Source organism: Pistacia vera, unplaced genomic scaffold (genome assembly GCF_008641045.1).
Source record: "Pistacia vera cultivar Batoury unplaced genomic scaffold, PisVer_v2 Contig1138, whole genome shotgun sequence".
NCBI classification, from domain to species: Eukaryota; Viridiplantae; Streptophyta; class Magnoliopsida; order Sapindales; family Anacardiaceae; genus Pistacia; species Pistacia vera.
Window position 1 is genome coordinate 143015 of NW_022195180.1, and position 18786 is coordinate 161800.

At 37.8% G+C, this 18786-nt stretch overlaps 1 protein-coding gene and 1 long non-coding RNA gene across 2 annotated transcripts; both read right to left on the bottom strand.

Moving 5' to 3' along the window:
* Positions 1–13792: 13792 nt before the first annotated feature.
* Positions 13793–15250, bottom strand: LOC116144186. Its single transcript, XM_031429643.1, has 5 exons — positions 15127–15250; positions 14687–15053; positions 14237–14600; positions 14138–14193; positions 13793–13985 (listed from the first exon to the last, which is right to left on the bottom strand). The coding sequence occupies exons 1-5, from the start codon at positions 15248–15250 to the stop codon at positions 13793–13795; spliced, it is 1104 nt and encodes a 367-aa protein (XP_031285503.1).
* A 2607-nt stretch (positions 15251–17857) lies between these two features.
* On the bottom strand, positions 17858–18550 carry LOC116144217. The gene is made up of 3 exons (XR_004130232.1): positions 18521–18550; positions 18163–18249; positions 17858–17903 (listed from the first exon to the last, which is right to left on the bottom strand). It is a non-coding gene; the product is annotated as an uncharacterized LOC116144217 (long non-coding RNA).
* Between the last annotated feature and the right edge of the window lie 236 nt (positions 18551–18786).

Here is an 18786-nt window from a genome sequence, read left to right on the forward strand (position 1 = left end):
TTTGTGTCGCTTAAGAGATTCTTTCAGTTTACTCTTGGTCGCTTAAGCGATTTCAAATCGCTTAAGCGATCTTGCACGAGGCAGAGTCAAGATATCTTAAGCGATCTGAAATCGCTTAATCGACCACAGTGGTAATTTTTTGTTGATGATATTTTGTTTATTAGTTGTTTTGGTTTATTTTTATTGCTAACATTTTGTTTATATCGATTGTGCAGATTGTGCGGACCGTAAACTATACAAACTACGAGTTGGACCTTATAAGCGATAAGGTGCCCTACTTCACTGCAAGGGTGACGGTCAGGTCAACTTGGGAAGTTTTTGACAGAATACAGGACATTTTGGATGGAAGTATGCATGGTAAAAGAGATTTCAGTCGCACTTATTTTGGTCTGTTTTTAGGACTCGGAAATCATTAGAAAAAGGCATTTTGGGGGCAGCGAGTGCATTACATGTTGCTGCACTCAGTAAGATGCAATAAAAAAAATGTGGTTTGTGGTGGGCAGAAAGCCATTACGTTTTGGCATGATGGAATATGCCTTAGTGACGGGCTTAGGATATGGGGAAGTGCTAGATAAGAAGGCAGAGGCAGTAAAGAATAGTCGGGGAGCCATACATTTTTATAATAAGCTTTTGCAAAGGGATAAGTCTATTACAGCACAGGTATTAGAGAATAGGCTAGAAACAGTTGAATTTACTGATACAAAGAAGATAAAAGGGTGCTTGGTTATTTTTTACATTCAATCTTATTGTCTGGTGACTCAACAAAAGCTGTTGAGAAAGATTGGTTGTTGTTTGCAAGCAACTTGAAGTTCTTTAATTCTTATCCATGGGGACTAAAATCATATGAGCGAACCATCAACAGCCTGAAAAAAGTAGACATGGCGTTAAAGCAATCCCAATGGGAGGGGAAGGATAAACCAAGCCCGTACAATTTGTTTGGCTTCCCATGGGCAATGTAGGTAAATATTAATAGCTTTTTGTTATATTTTTTGTAACATATGTGTTTGAATTATGATATGGACTGTTTTTTTTTTTTTTTTACAATGTAGGCTTGGATGTACGAGCCCATCCCTGTCTTCGCTAAGGCGGGGGAGAGGAGCAACAATTTGGATGTGCAACAGCAATTTCCTAGGATGTTGCGGTGGCATGTCGGGAAGTGTAACCATTCGGATTACGACCAAATAGAGATTGAGATTCAAGCGGCTGGGGTAAGATTAAAGGATTAAGCTTTTGAATATGCAGTTGCTTTTTGATTTTGCTTCAATCTGATTGATTTTGTTTCTTATTGCAGGGAGTCGTCCGTTCCTTTCTCACTGCTACTGGGGATGAAGCAGAAGATGACTATGTCACATCTTTCAAAGCAATGGAGGATGAAAGGGATGAACGGATAGATCGCCTGATGCGAAACCTAAAAGGGATCACGTATGTAACGGCTAGGGGTGAGCACGGGTAGCGGGTAGAACCGAAACCAGAACCTATCCAGAACCTGCACTGTGCGGGTAGGTTCCGGTTCCAATTTTTTGGAACTGCTACTGTGCGTTTCGGATTCCGGTTCCGGTTCTTGCATGTGGAGGAACCGAAACTGGAACCGGAACCTGTAAAAAAGGTACCCTGTTTGGAACCTGTAGGGGGTACCTAGTTTGGAACCTGTTTTGGAACCTGTTTTGAACCTGTTTTGGAACCTATTTGGAACCTGCTTTGGAACCTGCTTAGAACCTATTTTGGAACCTGGACTATAATGAAATATTTGTGAAATGTAAATAATGGGGGAGTTTCTATTATTTTACATATAAAAAAATTTAAAATAGAAAAAATTAAATTTTTAGAATAAACTAATTAAATAAATATACGAATACAATTATACTTATTACATATAAATTACACCATATTAAAAGCTTTAATATATTATAATACATTAATATTAAAGTTTTGATCAATTAAGTGAATAATTGGAATTATGATCCAATTAAAAGTGTTTTACATTTTTAATGTTATTAAAAGAATTATTTTTGAATAAAATAGTATATTTGATTGAGTAATAATATATTTAGTTATTTACTTCAATTATCAAGTTCTAAGTATATCTATAATAAATTAGTAATTAATTAATTATATATGATAAATTGATAAACATTAATAAATTTAATTACTAGTTAAATATCATACTTAATCAATTATAACATTACATTATAGTTAAATGATTACTTAATTAATTATAATTTTATAACATTACTTAATTGATTTATAGTATAATTAATTATAGCATTACATTAATTGATTACTACTTAATTAATTGACTTNCATAAACCACAACCCAATATCAACTCATATACTTTCCAAAATCATTCCAAACACGTTAAATTCATAAGAAAAATATTAGGAAGCGATTTTCGTGAATAAATTCATAAATTCTTTAATTGTCTCAATATACTTCAATTTAATCACAAATGGGGTATTTTTATCACCAAAATAGAGTCACTTTCATTACTCTAACAGGAAGGCATGGTACAAAACAATGATCTCAAAGAGGTTGCTGGCAAACAGAATTCGAAAACCTCTCAAAGGTTGGTTGGTTGGAGGAGGCATCTGCAATAAAGGGATTGTGCAAAGGTGTTAGTGACATTAAACTCTTTGGCATCAAAAAGTAAATTAAAGGCAGTTTATAGGAAATTCTTGTGTTGTGGCTCTTCTTGCGGCAGTGTATAGGAAATTCTTGTAAAGAATTGGATCTGACATTTGGGAGATAATTTTTTTTGTCCATATAAGATATCTCATTAGCAGGTTGAATTTACTATGTATGGTGTGATCATTTGCTTCACCCAAGCCGGATTATGGTTTTTCAGTGTTTTGTTTCATTTTGTATATCACTACAACGTGTGATGTACTGGTGTGATTATTTGATTCACCACAGTTGGGGTTAATGGTTAGCTTGTCCATATATTTCGATATTTGCCGCATCCCAAGCCTATTTTTTATTTTCTATTTCGATTACATTGATGCCTCTTATATTTTGATTTGTGATGAATTTGATTGATACAAATTCTTTTCGGGTTTGGGAGGGAAATGAGGGATGTACAAATGTTTCCCAAATGACCAAGGCTTTTCCAGATATGATCGCTTAAGCAATCTCAAATTGCTTAAGCGACCAACAGTCTATTACGAAGCATCGCTTAAGCGATACATTAGATCACTTAAGCGATTACCCATCTGGGCAAATGTTCATTCTGCCTTGAAAAAGATCGCTTAAGCGATTAAGAGCATTTTACGAAAATCGCTTAAGCGATACAAATTGATAGCTTAAGCGACCAGGAGTAAAAGCAATGAATCGCTTAAGTGATACATAAGATCGCTTAAGCGATCATAGATCTAGGAAGATATTCATTCTGCCCAGGACAAGATAGCTTAAGCAATCTCGATCATAGATCTGGGCAAATTCATTCTGCCTTGGCCAAGATCGCTTAACCGATCAAGAGTGTTTTACGAAAATCACTTAAGCGATACAAATGGATAGCTTAAGCTACCAGGAGTAAAAGCAATGAATCGCTTAAGCGATCATAGATCTGGGCAGATATTCATTCTGCCCAGGACAAAATCGCTTAAGCGATCTCAGATCTGGGCAGATTCATTCTGCCTTGGCCAAGATCGCTTAAGCGATTTGAGATCGCTTAAGCGATCAAGAGTGTTTTACGAAAATCGCTTAAGCGATACAAATGGATAGCTTAAGTGACCAGGAGTAAAAACAATGAATCGCTTAAGCGATACATAAGATCGCTTAAGCGATCATAGATCTGGGCAGATACTCATTCTGCCCAGGACAAGATCGCTTAAGCGATCAAGAGTGTTTTATGAAAATCGCTTAAGCGATACAGGTCGATAGCTTAAGCGATTTTCGATCTGGGCATCTGCCACGAGCTAGATCGCTTAAGCGATTACCGATCGCTTAAGCGACCAGGAGTAAAAGCAAAGAATCGCTTTAGTGTTCCTATGTATTCGAATATTATTTATTGTATTTCAGAGCGTCGGTTTAGCAATTAACGCTATGCTAAACATATAGGGTTTACGATTCATTCAGTGGACTATGATCGTTATTATATTTATATTAAACATATAGTTCTTTTACGTCAATATGAAACATATAAAGTGTAGAATGTTTACATCTATGCTAAACATATAGGGTTTACAATTCGTTCAGTGGACTATGACCGTTATTATATTTATATTAAACATATAGTTCTTTTACGTCAGTATGAAACATATAAAGTCTAGAATGTTTACGTCTATGCTAAACATATAGGGTTTACGATTCGTGCAGTGGACTATGACCGTTATTATATTTATATTAAACATATAGTTCTTTTATGTCACTATGAAACATATAAAGTGTAGAATGTTTACGTCTATGCTAAACATATAAGGTTTACGATTCGTTCAATTGACTATGACCGTTATTATATTTATATTAAACATATAGTTCTTTTACGTCAGTATGAAACATACAAAGTGTTGAATGTTTACGTCTATGCTAAACATATAGGGTTTATGATTCATTCAGTGGATTATGGCCGTTATTATATTTATATTAAACATATAATTCTTTTACGTCAGTATGAAACATATAAAGTGTATAATGTTTACGTCCATGCTAAACATATAGGGTTTATGATTCGTTCAATGGACTATGACCGTTGTTATATTTATATTAAATATATAGTTCTTTTACGTCAGTATGAAACATATAAAGTGTTGAATGTTTACGTCTATGCCAAACATATAGGGTTTACGATTCTTCTTTGTTCAAAATATAAAGAGTGTGTTTGGTTGAATATTCCTATAAATATTATAAATCCTATTCCCATAATATTTCTTTGTTTAATTATTTAGGAAATATTAGTATTTTTTTAATAAATTTTAGACCCATTAACTGAATTAATTTCATTAATACTGCCTGAAAAATTTTAAAAAGTAACAAAAACACCTCCACCCTCCAAACTTCCTAGATTCCGGCACCACCGACGGCTACAAAACGACTGGCAATGGCCTGTAATTCATAGATGTGACATTTTTCGGCCAGATCCACTGTGTATCTGGCCAGAAAAGGCCACATCGGGCCGTCATCAACTTTCAAAAGAAATGGCTGACGTTAACGGTCAACAACGGCCAAATCTTGGGCATCGTTGACCGAAAACGACGGCCATATATTTGGCCATCGCAAACGGCCAGATGTCACCTTTTTCGTCCGTCGACGGCCAGATCCAGCTGTGATCTGGCCTTTTCCGACCACATCCGTGGTCGATCTGGCCGGAAAAGGCCACATCGATGCCCTATCAGCCTGATCCGACCGCTATGCTTCGTAACGCCCTTTCCCGGTAGGATTCCGACGGTGGTGGCCGGAATCTAGGAAGTTAGGTAGGTGGGGGTGTATTTGTTAAATTTTTAAATCTTTCGTTGGTCGATTAAGCGATCGTAATAAAAGGAACTTCGTTTGCACTCGCTTAAGCGATGGTAGATATCGCTTAAGCGATTCTTTTCTTTTTCACTTAGTCGATTAAGCAATTGTGGATCGCTTAAGCGATCATGTGATTGGCAGAATCAAATCTGCCCAGGTACATGATCGCTTAAGTGATCCGAGATATCGCCTAAGTGATTCTTCTCTCTTTGTCTTGGTCGATTAAGTGATCTGAGATATCGCTTAAGCGATTCTTCTCTTTTATCTTGGTATCGCTTAAGCGATTCGAGATATCGCTTAAGCGATTCTTGTCTTTTTGTCTTGGTCGATTAAGCGATCGTGGATCACTTAAGCGATCGTGCACCTGGGCAGAATCCGAGATATCGCGTAAGCAATTCTTGTCTTTTTGTCTTGGTCGATTAAGCGATCGTGGATCGCTTAAGCGATCCGAGATATCGCTTAACCGATTCTTGTCTTTTTGTCTTGGTCGATTAAACGATCCGTGATATCGCTTAAGCGATCCTTTTTGAAAAACCCTTTGTCGCTTAAGCGATATACTTAGTCGCTTAAGCGATCATGGGCAATATATATTTTTCCTTCTTTTCTCCTGAATTTTGACAAACTAAAATTACCAACACGTATTAATTCCATACTTTCTCCTCAATTTGACAACCTAATTCCAAACTAAAATCACCAACAAATATTTAGGCCATGTAACAAGAAATATAAAGAATGATTTATTAAAGGTAACAATAAAATTTATAACATCAATAATTGAAAACAATAACTCATCAACGGTTGGCCTTGGCAACTCCCTGAATTTCATCCTTCTTCGAACCTAATTTTCTGGATCTGCATGTGATTGCTTTTGGCAACTGCTTCTCTTGTGGCCAGGTTGCTTGCAAATTGAGCACTTATTCATCTTCCAAGGAACCTCAAAGGTTGATGGAATACGCTTAACTCTTTTTCTCCCCTTTGTTGTCTTCTTGAATGGCGGGTGGATGATAATGTTAGTCATCTCTGGCGGCACTACCCACTGCTCTTCTGGATGCACCAGATATATCATTTTTGAATAAGCTAGCATGTAGTGATCTGTCATATAGAGAGGGGAGCAAAGTACCATGTAAATTCTTGAACCAAAATTCGGCTTCTGTTGGTGTTTCAATGCTACTTGTGCATGCGGACAAGGTAAACGTTGAATGTCAAACACTTTACAGCTGCAAGTTTTTCTAACAAGGTTAACTATAGCATCCGGACCATAGCCGCGCACATTGACCTCTTAAGCATTAAGAGGATAGGCAAACAGTGCATTTGACAATTCCATATGTTCTCGCAATAATTTTTCAGCTGACGGAACAAAGGTTGTAGTAAAATTATCTGACTCCGTACGACGCTCATGGAACCACCGCGACAATGTCCTTTGGATTGCATCAAAAAGTGCAACTATTGGAAACTTTCTTTCTATTAACAACTTCAAATTTATGGACTCGGCTATGTTCGTAGTCATGACATCAAACCTTCTTCCAGGAAAGCAAGCTTTACTCCATCGCTCGAAACCAACATCATGCTCAAGATACTTAGCAACTCTATCATCCTTGATTCGGATTTGCTGGAAGTGCTCATAGAACACATCAACCCGATAAGCTTTTGCTGCCATGTAGTATGTCTGAAGGAGGCCAGCACACTTAAACTTTTGTTTTATGTTCTCACCAAGGTGCCTCATACAGAATCCGTGATGTGCTTGACGGTAAATAGTGGCAATCCCCTTCTTTATAGAGTTGTGCCTGTCGGATATTATGCACAACTCGCCCGTGTCAGACACTATCGTACGTAACTGCTGAAAAAACCAAGTCTACAGCTCGTCATTCTCAAAGTCAACCACATACCATGCAACAGGATATGTGTGATTCTTGCTGTCTTGTGCAGTGGCCACCAACAATGTATCTACATACTTTCCCGTCAGAAAGCAACCATCAACAGCCAACACCTTTCTCATGTTTACAAAACCTCTTATAATAGAACGGTAAGCAACAAAAAAATATTTAAACATCATATTCCTGTCCCACTTCAAAGCCGTCTTGCTAACCTTGGTTTGTCAACTCAAGCATATACGGTACGCTTCCACTACTGTGTACCGGTGCTCCGGTGTGCCCCACAAAATCTATGCATGTTGTCTCCCTTTCAGCATTTCCACTAACTAATAGCACATCCCAACTCTGTGCGCACAGTCTCTGAATGTCTTTAGAGAGTGGACCTTTCCCTTCAATGACCGACTTTTGACAAATTGTCCAATAACATCAGCGGACGCTTGTCGATGCTCACTTGAAATATGTCTCAAACCACAAGTGTGCTCATGGTTATGTGCTAAGATAATTTTTTCGACTCCGCCAACCTCTACAATAAATCCGCCACTTCACTTTCGGTCACGACATGCAACCGTCACAGCCAATAATTTGACTTTTAGTGATGAACTCAAAATTATCTCTCACGGCACAAGTTTTAGCTTCCTCACCACTTCCTCTTTGTTGTCAATAAATACCTATGTGCAACTCCGATCCATCCGTAAAAACATGAACTGATTCACACTACCTCCAATTGCCCTCTCTGAACTGCTAAACGACCATAGGGTTCTCTTCCTCACATCTACGCCTTCTGCATAATCTGTATTTAAAGGATCTCTACATCTGTGGGAACATCTATGGGTCCTCCTCCTCAACATTTTATTCTGCCCCCCATCACCAACCTCTTCTACAGTCTCCTCCTCACCACCCAATTCACCGTCTACTCTTGATTTTTCAACTAACAATCAATGGCCTCGTAGTTCAAATTAAACCAGGCAAATCTCCGCCTACTTCCTCGTTATCCCCTTCCTTTGAACCAACTTCAAACGGTTTTTCTATAAGAGAAACCGTTAAAATGGCCTCACCATTATCGGCCACATCAATCATAATAACTTCACACTTTCATCCGACTTTAATATAGTATGAGGTACCTTATATGTTCAGGAACTCTGCTTAAAACATACTCACAACTATATCACTACGCGCAACTCAAATCACCTCTTCTAATTATTTCATCAATCAACTCATCAAACTAACGTTTGTGCTCACAGCAATTGGTAAAACTTCTTTGTCTTCCCATCCACTTCCAGCTACGTTCTTCCTCCACCCACTCACCAAAATATTCAACACCCAAAACTGTCTCATGTGTAATAATGCCAACTACCTGTAATGCAAAAAAAAAATATTCTTAAATGTTTACTAAGGGTTCAAATATTTAAAAAGAATCTGCACAGTCGCTTATATGATCTGCTGTATCACTTAAGCGATCCAGTATAAATAACCATGTCGCTAGCATTCTTATTCCATTACTGATCGCTTAAGTTCGATCTGTTCCTATGCACACTTTTACCAGATCGCTTAAGCGATCTATCTGTTGCATACGATTCGCTTAAGCGATCTATCTGCTGCATTACCAGACCTCCAGATCGCTTAAGCGATCCTCATACCCAGAACTTTTCAGTCATCTCACCTACAATCATTCATATCCATCACCCAGAACACATACCCAGAACAAATTTTCAACAAATTTCACTCCTTCAACTTGCATTACATCAAACACAACCCAACAACCTAAACAACTAAATCAAAATCATAACTCACAACCCCATCCTTATTAAATCTTTGTAAATCTAAATATAAAATGTAAAAGGAGATACACATACTTAGACGAAATGTCAGGAGGAGGAGGGGGGATCTTGGCGGAGAAGATGTTAATGGTGGAGGAAGAAGAAAGTGTTAATGGTGGACGAACAAGAAGATATAGATAAGAATGAGAAGAAGAAGATGTAGAGGAAGGAGAAGAAGAAGATGTAGACGAAACTAAGAAGAAGAAGCAGATGCAGAGGTAGAGATGCATTAATGGCAAGAAGAAAGAATGTGTTTGATTGTTTGCAACAATTTCGGGTTTGTGAGATATAGTATAATTTGAAAAGATACATAATACTTTATTAATCCTAATTAAGCACTAATTACCCTTAATCAATAATATGGCTATTTAATTGACACTTCAAAACTTGATAGTCTTTTAATTAAATACAAACTTCAAATGGTCTTTTAATAAATTCCCCGCTTTTCTTTAGGAGTGCGGCACTTACATTCATAATTCAAAATTTTCTGTCTGCCTATGGCTTACTTCTTCTAAACAAGCCAGAAATTATGCCAACCAAGTCACCATTAAAGTCCAAATTTTAAAAGATAATCAATCATAAAAATTAAAACATAGCTATTGATTAACTAGTAGGCAAGTTTCCTCTTCATCATATTCTACATATTAAGTTCACCATAATGATTTCTAAGAAATCCCACCTTCAGAATGTCAACCAATAGTGATTATGTAACTAACCATAACAATGAGTCATTACCAATTGGCAAATATTTCACTCCATTATAAGAGCTGATTAGTATAATATACTGAACCCGTCTCCATAATTTGGCAGATTACACTCAGAGAAAGGCAGAACCATGTCTGAAAATGCGTAACAAAATGGTTGCACAGTTCTAAACCTGTATACTTTTAAGATAATTATGAATTGCTGCTGTTTATTACAACATAATGAATATGTAATTATATAACAAAAAGTAGCCAACCCCACAGCCTGGCCCTCCTCTAGGTGTTCTTCAGATCGGGAAAATTAAGAATTTGTTGCACATGACTTTCAGTTTTCTTCATCCATTTGCCTGAGATGCCTGTCAGGATCAAAACTGCATTCTCAAGTTGACATTATGGAGTGCCATTTCATAGACCAACTGGGATAACGAATTGATTTTGTGAAGGCTAGTGACAGAGAAAGAACTACTCGACTCTGTTGGTGCACGATAAAATTGGGATTTCATTGCTTCTTTGTCCAATGAGCTTGAACAATCACCTGGACCAAAAAAAAAAGATTCATTATCAGACTGAGATTCGCAGTTCCACTACATATAGAAGAAAAAGGTGTGTCACATTCTACATGGTTTAAGACATGAAAAGGTATAAATATTTTTGTACAGCAAAACAATGCCAAAGAGCCAAAAATCTATAGTTCAAGTAAAGCTTGGTCACATTTGGGAGCAAGTTTGTTTTCTTCTTCTTCACCACCATGGTCATCTGGAATGTACAAGCTACTACACATGTACATGGTGTCAAACGGTAGGATCAGTTCATTTTATTACTTAAAAGAAAACTTATTATTAGCAAGGTGTTTGAACACTGCCCAGTTAACCCCTGCAACACTTTGGCCTACAAGGCAATGTATTATAAATTCCATGTGATACCCATTTTGATTTGATCAGAAGCTTGGGTTTTTGTACTACAAACCATTAAAAAGGGTACAGAAATATAAAGATGGAGACACAAGCAAGAAGACCCTTAAAGAGGCCGCTACAAATGATGGGTTCCACACCCAATCAAAAGCTACTGGGTGGCCAACATTATCATGCATCACATGCTTGTTTCTTACACATAGAAAACAGCTGAAATTAGCACATTCCAGATCTGAATCAAACAATAAAACATGCAAAGTCCCATAACCATTCAGCCCAGTAAAGTGGAAAATACTTTAACATACATTCATGAGGTAGAAGTTGATGGCTCGGAAAATAACAGAAAGATAGCAATTCTAGTATAGCCTTCACATAAAAAAGAAGGTAAAATAATAAATCAGATGAGGTATTAAGATTTTTCACCTCTTGCACTTTGTTACCAGATCGAGCAAGTAATTGTACTGATTCTCAAACATTGATGCCATATACCTGCAACAGAAGGTAGATTGAACGCAAAAATTTATGAAACACACTCTGACTAGAAAAAACTAGCATGTATAGGTTACACTAATTAATTGGAAGCATTTAGTACAATATTTGACTGATAAACCAAGCCTAGGATGCTAACTGCATACAAATTAAGACTGCATGAAATGAGAACCTTAGATCACTCCAAAATATATTCCAATGAAGACTGACACCAAAATGATAAGAGTTTAATTGAAAAGAAATCATAATTCAATGGTTGAGAAGTATTCCTAGAACTTGAGGACAACCACACAAGTTGGTATTTTTGAAAGCAAATATTTCCATAAAATAACAACAACCCTCAACTGTCCACCACTTGAAGCTAGGAATCAGGGGTCTTCATACCTGAAATGTTGGAGCTAAGCTGGGCTCAAAAAGAAACGACCTTTTGATACAGACTCAATTCCTTCAATTTTTTGCAGTTCTTTAATAAGAGATTCCACGTCAGGCCACTGAAAATTGGGAATAGATTGTGAGTTTCAGCCACGTCAAAACCATTTAAATGCACAAATGAAATTAAGCACTGGATCAATCACTGAATCAGAAATTTTACAACACATACGCCATAGGAAGTGGCCCACACATGCCATGTCATATACATGAAGTGAATTCTCAAATCCTTTTACTTGGATACTAAATTGATGAACGGATTTCAAGTATTTTATATGTTTATATACAATTATTTCCAACTACAATGCAAGCTGTGAGGCACAGCCCCGACACAACAAGAATTGTAATAAGTTCCTATTCCAGGGAGAAAAACAAAAACCTCAGTATCAGCTTCAGCTGCCTCCAACCTCCCATCCAGGGATCACGACACCAACCGAACTCCAAGCCTCAATCAGAGGATCCGGCTGGCACAGGAAAAGATAAGATATTTTATAAAAGAAATCAAGTATTGCTGGAATCTACATAAAACCATTAATATTAAGAAACTAGGTGATATAAGTACCGTATCTCCTTCAATGACAGAAAAATGCTTCAAGTGCAAAATCCAATTGTGAACTTTTGCCTCCACAACCTAAGACCGGAAATATATCTAAAACTCAAAAAAGATGTAAAGGCAGAAGATAGCTACAACATCAACTTCAGCTCAACAAAGCATCAAAACCGTAGGGCAAAAATTAAGGCATAATCATTGGCAGAAAGATCAATAACTTTGGTTCAGCCAAGATTTATCTGATTTACCACAGTTTTTAGATGAAGAAGTCTATCTCAGTGCATATAACAACCAAATATTTAACTCAGTAAAATTTTAACATTCCAATAAGTAATAACTGACCAATTTTGAAATATGAAGCAGGGTCCAAACTGGCATCCCATGACACTTCCGTCTGGTGAATTAGTGCAGGCAACACCTCAACCTACATCAATGTGGCCAGGTCACAATTTGTGTAAAATGGAAATAAAAGGATTTATGATCTCACATTTTGGCTTCATGTTTCAAAATGAATATCTAACCAAAATCAACGGGAGTCACAGAGCTCACAATCCACATGTTCTCTATGCCAGACCTCTAATTATCACCTCTGGAAATTTATGCTACTAAAATCTACTAATTATGATACAATACCATGAAACAAATACAGATGAGAATCTTATTTTCAGAAACAAGAGGAGGAAATATTTATTTACCTCGACAAAACACCAAAATAAGTACATTTTCTTGATGCAACACTTTACTACATCTCCGATGCGAAATTCGCCTGCAATAGGAAACAAATTGAAAAGTTGAAGACTTCAAATATGTTAGATCAAACAGACAACTGTGATGATTGAAAACACAACCACAATGCTCAATAAAAATGCTATTTGTTAACACTCAGCACAACCTTTAAGTAACTGGAAAACTATACTGATATATTGAAAAGAAAATGATGGCCAAACAAGCTGGATACAGGGAATAACAATGACAGAAAAATAAAAGGGGTGACTAGCACTTTGAGGGGCCAGTGGCCTCCAACAATAATTCCAGATTTCACCCTCCCATTAACCAGCTATTTCCCTCCTTATATACAACTGAAATCACACTCTCAACACTCCTCTTCCTACTTGGAGATTCCACACTAACTCACTCTAATCTGAATTTCCCTTACTGCTCATCTAATGAATTCCCTGGCTGCCTTTCCCTTCTTCTCTTGTACAGCTTAGTTATAGGAAGCCACATCAATAACACCCACCCCCCCAAGTGGCTTCAAAGGGTGGAGGTCCTGCCATTAATCAGAAATTCCAGGGAGCCATCCAGCAGCTGGCAAATGGAGAGGACAGCTTCAGGGGGCACTTGAAGTTCCAAGTCTTCAGTCAGAAAGAGGGAAGATGTTGGATAGGTACTGAAGAATGAAGACTCCGTTTAAGTTGGGAAACATGAAACACCGGTGGATACGAAGTAGGTGGAAGGTCCAACCGATAAGCCACTTGTCCAACCCTTCCTAACACCTTAAAGGGGCCATAAAAGCGAGAGCTTAACTTCTCATTGAGCTTCTAGCTAAGGACCGAAACCGATACAGCTAGAGCTTCAGTATACTAAATCCCCTGGTTTGAAAAGAGCATTTCTGCGGTGTGAATCCGCAGACTGCTTCATCTGATCTTGAGCTACGGCCAAATTGTGCTTGAGCTCTTCCAATATGGCATTTTTGTCCCTAATCTGTCGGTTGACATCTTCCACCAAGGAGGGACAGTCAATGAGCTCTAAAAGAATGGTAGGATCCCTGCCATATAGAGCCTTGAAGGGGATCATTTTGGTGGAGTTGTGGTACATAGTGTTGTACCAAAACTCAGCCCACGCTAACCATTTGGGCCACTACTAGGGTTGGGAGCTACAAAAACAGCGGAGGTAGGCCTCTAAGCATCGGTTAACAACCTCCGTTTGCCCATCTGTTTGGAGATGATAGGCAGAGCTAAATTTAACGGAAGTTCCTGCTTATTTAAACAATTCTTGCCAAAATTGGCTCATGAATACCCTGTCGCGATCAGAGACAATAGATTGTGGGAAGCCATGAAGTTTGACCACCTCACACGTAAACACATTAGTGACATCTTTGGCGGTGTAAGGATGCGCTAACCAGAGGAAGTGAGAGTATTTCGTAAGTCGATCGACCACCACAAAAATAGTATCATAACCTTTGGCCCTAGGTATCCCACCTATGATGTCCATTGAAAGATCATCAAACACTTGGGTTGGGATAGGAAGGGGCTGTAACAACCCTGCAAGTCTGAGGGAAGAGTGCTTGTTGACTTGGCAAGTGGCACATGCTTGAACAAATTTCTGCACATCCCATCTAATACCCTCCCAAAACACAACAGCAGCTATTCTTTTATAAGTCCTAAAGAAACCAGAGTGGCCACCACTAGGACTACAATGAAATTCCTCTAGTAACTTAGGAATGAATGTTAGAATTTTTGGGAGTACCAACCTGTTCTTAAACAATAAACAACCTTCACGAAGTCGATAGTAAGGACGACTACTGGGGTCGAAAAGGAGATGACTTGTAGCTTCGGATCAACTTGCACTTCAGCGGCTAACCCATCATAATCAGCGAACTGAACCTTGGTAATGGCAGTGAGATCCCTTGTGTCCTCTCTACGAGATAAAGCATCAGCCATTTTGTTAGAATTGCTCAGATAGTAGTGAATCTCAAATGAGTACCCCATGAGCTTTGAAATCCACTTCTGCTGTTCCAGCGTTTTAACCCTTTGGTCCATAAGAAATTGCAAGCTTCGTTGGTCCGTCTTGATGATAAATTTGCGGCCAATGAGATAATGACTCCATTTACGGACTAATAAAGACGATAGCCATAAGTTCCTGTTCGTAGACTGACTTAAGTCGAGATTGAAGTGAGAAAGTCTTACTGATGAAAGCAATAGGCCTAGCATTCTGAACTAAAACAGCACCCATTCCAACCCCTGAAGCTTCTGTCTGAATTTCAAATGGAAGCTCAAAATTGGGTATTGTCAAGATGAGAACAGTTGTCATGGCAGTCTTAAGATTGTCAAATGCCCATTAAGCTTCATCACCCCAACTAAATGAATCTTTTTTCAACAATTGGGTAAGTGGTTGAGCGATAGAACCATAGCCTTTCACAAATCGCCGGTAATACCCCGTAAGCCCTAAAAACCCTCTCAAACTTTTCACATTGTGCGGTACAGGCCAAGATATCATCGATTCGATCTTCTGCGGATCAGTCTCCACCCCCTTGGCTAAGATTAAGTGACCCAGATATTCTAAGTTATATTGAGCAAATAGGCATTTCTTTTTATTGACCACCAATGCATTATCCTGCAAAATCTTGAAAGCTTGCCGCAAATGGTGAATGTGGGTAGTCATGTCAGGGCTGTAGATGAGAATATCGTCAAAAAAGACCAAGATGAACTTCCGTAATAATGGTCGAAAAATTGTATTCATAAGGGCCTAGAAGGTGGATGGTGCAGTCGTCAACCCGAAAGGCATCACCAAGAACTCATAATGGCCATTGTGGGTGCGAAAGGCTGTCTTTGGAATGTCCTCCTCTTTAACTCGAATTTGATGATACCCAGACTTTAAATCTAACTTGGAAAAGACTATAGCCCCCGCTAGCTCATCCAGCAGCTCTTCAATGGATGGAATAGGGAACTTGTTGGGTATGGTAATGATGATTACGGCTCTAAAGTTGACACAGAATCACCAACTCCCATACTTTCTCTTAACTAACAACCCGGGGCTAGCATAAGAGCTTGTGCTAGGTTGGATAATTCCCGCATCCATCATCTCCCCAACTAATCTATCAATCTCATTCTTTTGGAGGCAAGGGTATTTGTATGGTCTAATGTTGGGTGGTTTGGCTCCAAGTTGAAGGGTGATGGCATGGTCTAGTTGTCTACGGGGAGGAAGCCTAGTAGTTTGGTCAAAAACTTGGGCGAAATCATTTAACACCTCAGCCACAACAGGTTCCACTTTTCCTTCTTCCTGACTATCCTTGACCTCTATTGAACTACATTCTACCAAGTATCCATCCCCCTCCATTTGCAACATCCTAAGCAAAGTTTTCAGAGAAACTACTGTCTTAACAAGTGAAGGATCACCCTTGAGTATCACCCTTTTCCCTCCCTTATCAAAAGCCATAGTCAACTTGCCCCAATTGGAACAAACATCTTCCAATTAAAAGTGGAGACACAAGCAAGAAGACCCTTAAAGAGGCCGCTACAAATTGATGGGTTCCACACCCAATCAAAAGCACTGGGTGGCCAACATTATCATGCATCACAGTTGTTTCTTACACATAGAAAACAGCTGAAATTAGCACATTCCAGATCTGAATCAAACAATAAAACATGCAAAGTCCCCATACCATTCAAGCCCAGTAAAAGTGGAAAATACTTTAACATACATTCATGAGGTAGAAGTTGATGGCTCGGAAAATAACAGAAAAGATATGCAAATTCTAGTATAGCTTCACATAAAAAAGAAGGTAAATAATAAAATCAGATGAGGTATTAAGATTTTTCACTCTGCACTTTGTTACCAGATCGAGCAAGTAATTTGTACTGATTCTCAAACATTGATGCCATATAAACCTGCAACAGAAGGTAGATTGAACGCAAAAAATTTATGAAAACAACTCTGACTAGAAAAAAATAGCATGTATAGGTTACACTAATTAATTGGAAGCATTTAGTACAATATTGACTGATAAACCAAGCACTAGGATGCTAACTGCATACAAATTAAGACTGCATGAAATGAGAACCAGTATCACTCCATAAATATATTCCAATGAAGACTGACACACCAAAATGATAAGAGTTTAATTGAAAAGAAATCATAATTCAATGGTTGAGAAGTATTCCTAGAACTTGAGACAACACACAAGTGGTATTTTTGAAAGCAAATATTTCCATAAAATAATCAACAACCCTCAACTTGTCCACCACTTGAAGCTAGGAATCAGGGGTCTTCATACCTGAAATGTTGGAGCTAAGCCTGGGCTCAAAAAGAAACGACCTTTGATACAGACTCAATTCCTTCAATTTTTTGCAGTTCTTAATAAGAGATTCCACGTCAGGCCACTGAAAATTTGGGAATAGATTGTGAGTTTCAGCCACGTCAAAACATTTATAAATGCACAAAATGAAATTAAGCACTGGATCAATCACTGAATCAGAAATTTTCAAACACATACGCCATAGGAAGTGGCCCACACATGCCATGTATATTACATGAAGGGAATTCTCAAATCCTTTTACTGGATACTAAATTTTGATGAACGGGATTTAAGTATTTTTATATGTTTATTATACAATTCGTATTTCCAACTACAATGCAAGCTGTGAGGCACAGCCCCGACACAACAAGAATTGTAATAAGTTCCTATTCACAGGGAGAAAACAAAAACTCAGTATCAGCTTCAGCTGCCTCCAACCTCCCATCCAAGGGATCACGACCACCAACCGAACTCCAAGGCCTCAATCAGAGGATCCGGCTGGCACAGGAAAGATAAGATATTTTATAAAGAAATCAAGTATTGCTGGAATCTACAATAAAACCATTAATAATTAAGAAACTAGGTGAATAAAGTTACCGTAATCTCCTTCAATGACAGAAAAATGCGTTCAAGTGCAAAATCCAATTGGGGAAATTTTGCCTCCACAACCTAAGACCGGAAATATATCTAAAACTCAAAAAAGATGTAAAGGCAGAAGATAGCTACAACATCAACTTCATGCATCAACAAAGCATCAAAACGTAGGGCAAAAATTAAAGGCATAATTCATTGGCAGAAAGATCAATAACTTTGGTTCAGCCAAGTTATCTGATTTACCACAGTATTTAGATGAAGAAGTCTATCTCAGTGCATATAACAACCAAATATTTAACTCAGTAAAATTTTAACATTCCAATAAGTAATATACCTGACCAATTTTGAAATATGAAGCAGGGTCCAAACTGGCATCCCATGACACTTCCGTCTGGTGAATTAGTGCAGGCACACCCTCAACCTACATCAATGTGGCCAGGTCAAATTTGTGTAAAATGGAAAATAAAAGGATTTATGATCTCACATTTTGGCTTCATGTTTCAAAATTGAATATCTAACCAAAATCAACGGGAGTCACAGAGCTCACAATCCACATGTTCTCTATGCCGACCTCTAATTATCACCTCTGGAAATTTATGCTACTAAAATCTACTAATTATGATACAATACCATGAAACAAATACAGATGAGAATCTTTATTTTAGAAACAAGAGGAGGAAATATTAATTTACCTCGACCAAAAACACCAAAATAAGTAATTTCTTGATGCAACACTTACTACATCTCCGATGCGAAGTTTCGCCTGCAATAGGAAACAAATTGAAAAGTTGAAGACTTCAAATATGTTAGATCAAACAGACAACTGTGATGATGATGAAAACACAACCACAATGCTCAATAAAAATGCTATTGTTAACACTCAGCACAAACTTTAAGTAACTGGAAAACTATACTGATATATTGAAAAGAAAATGATGGCCAAACAAGCTGGATACAG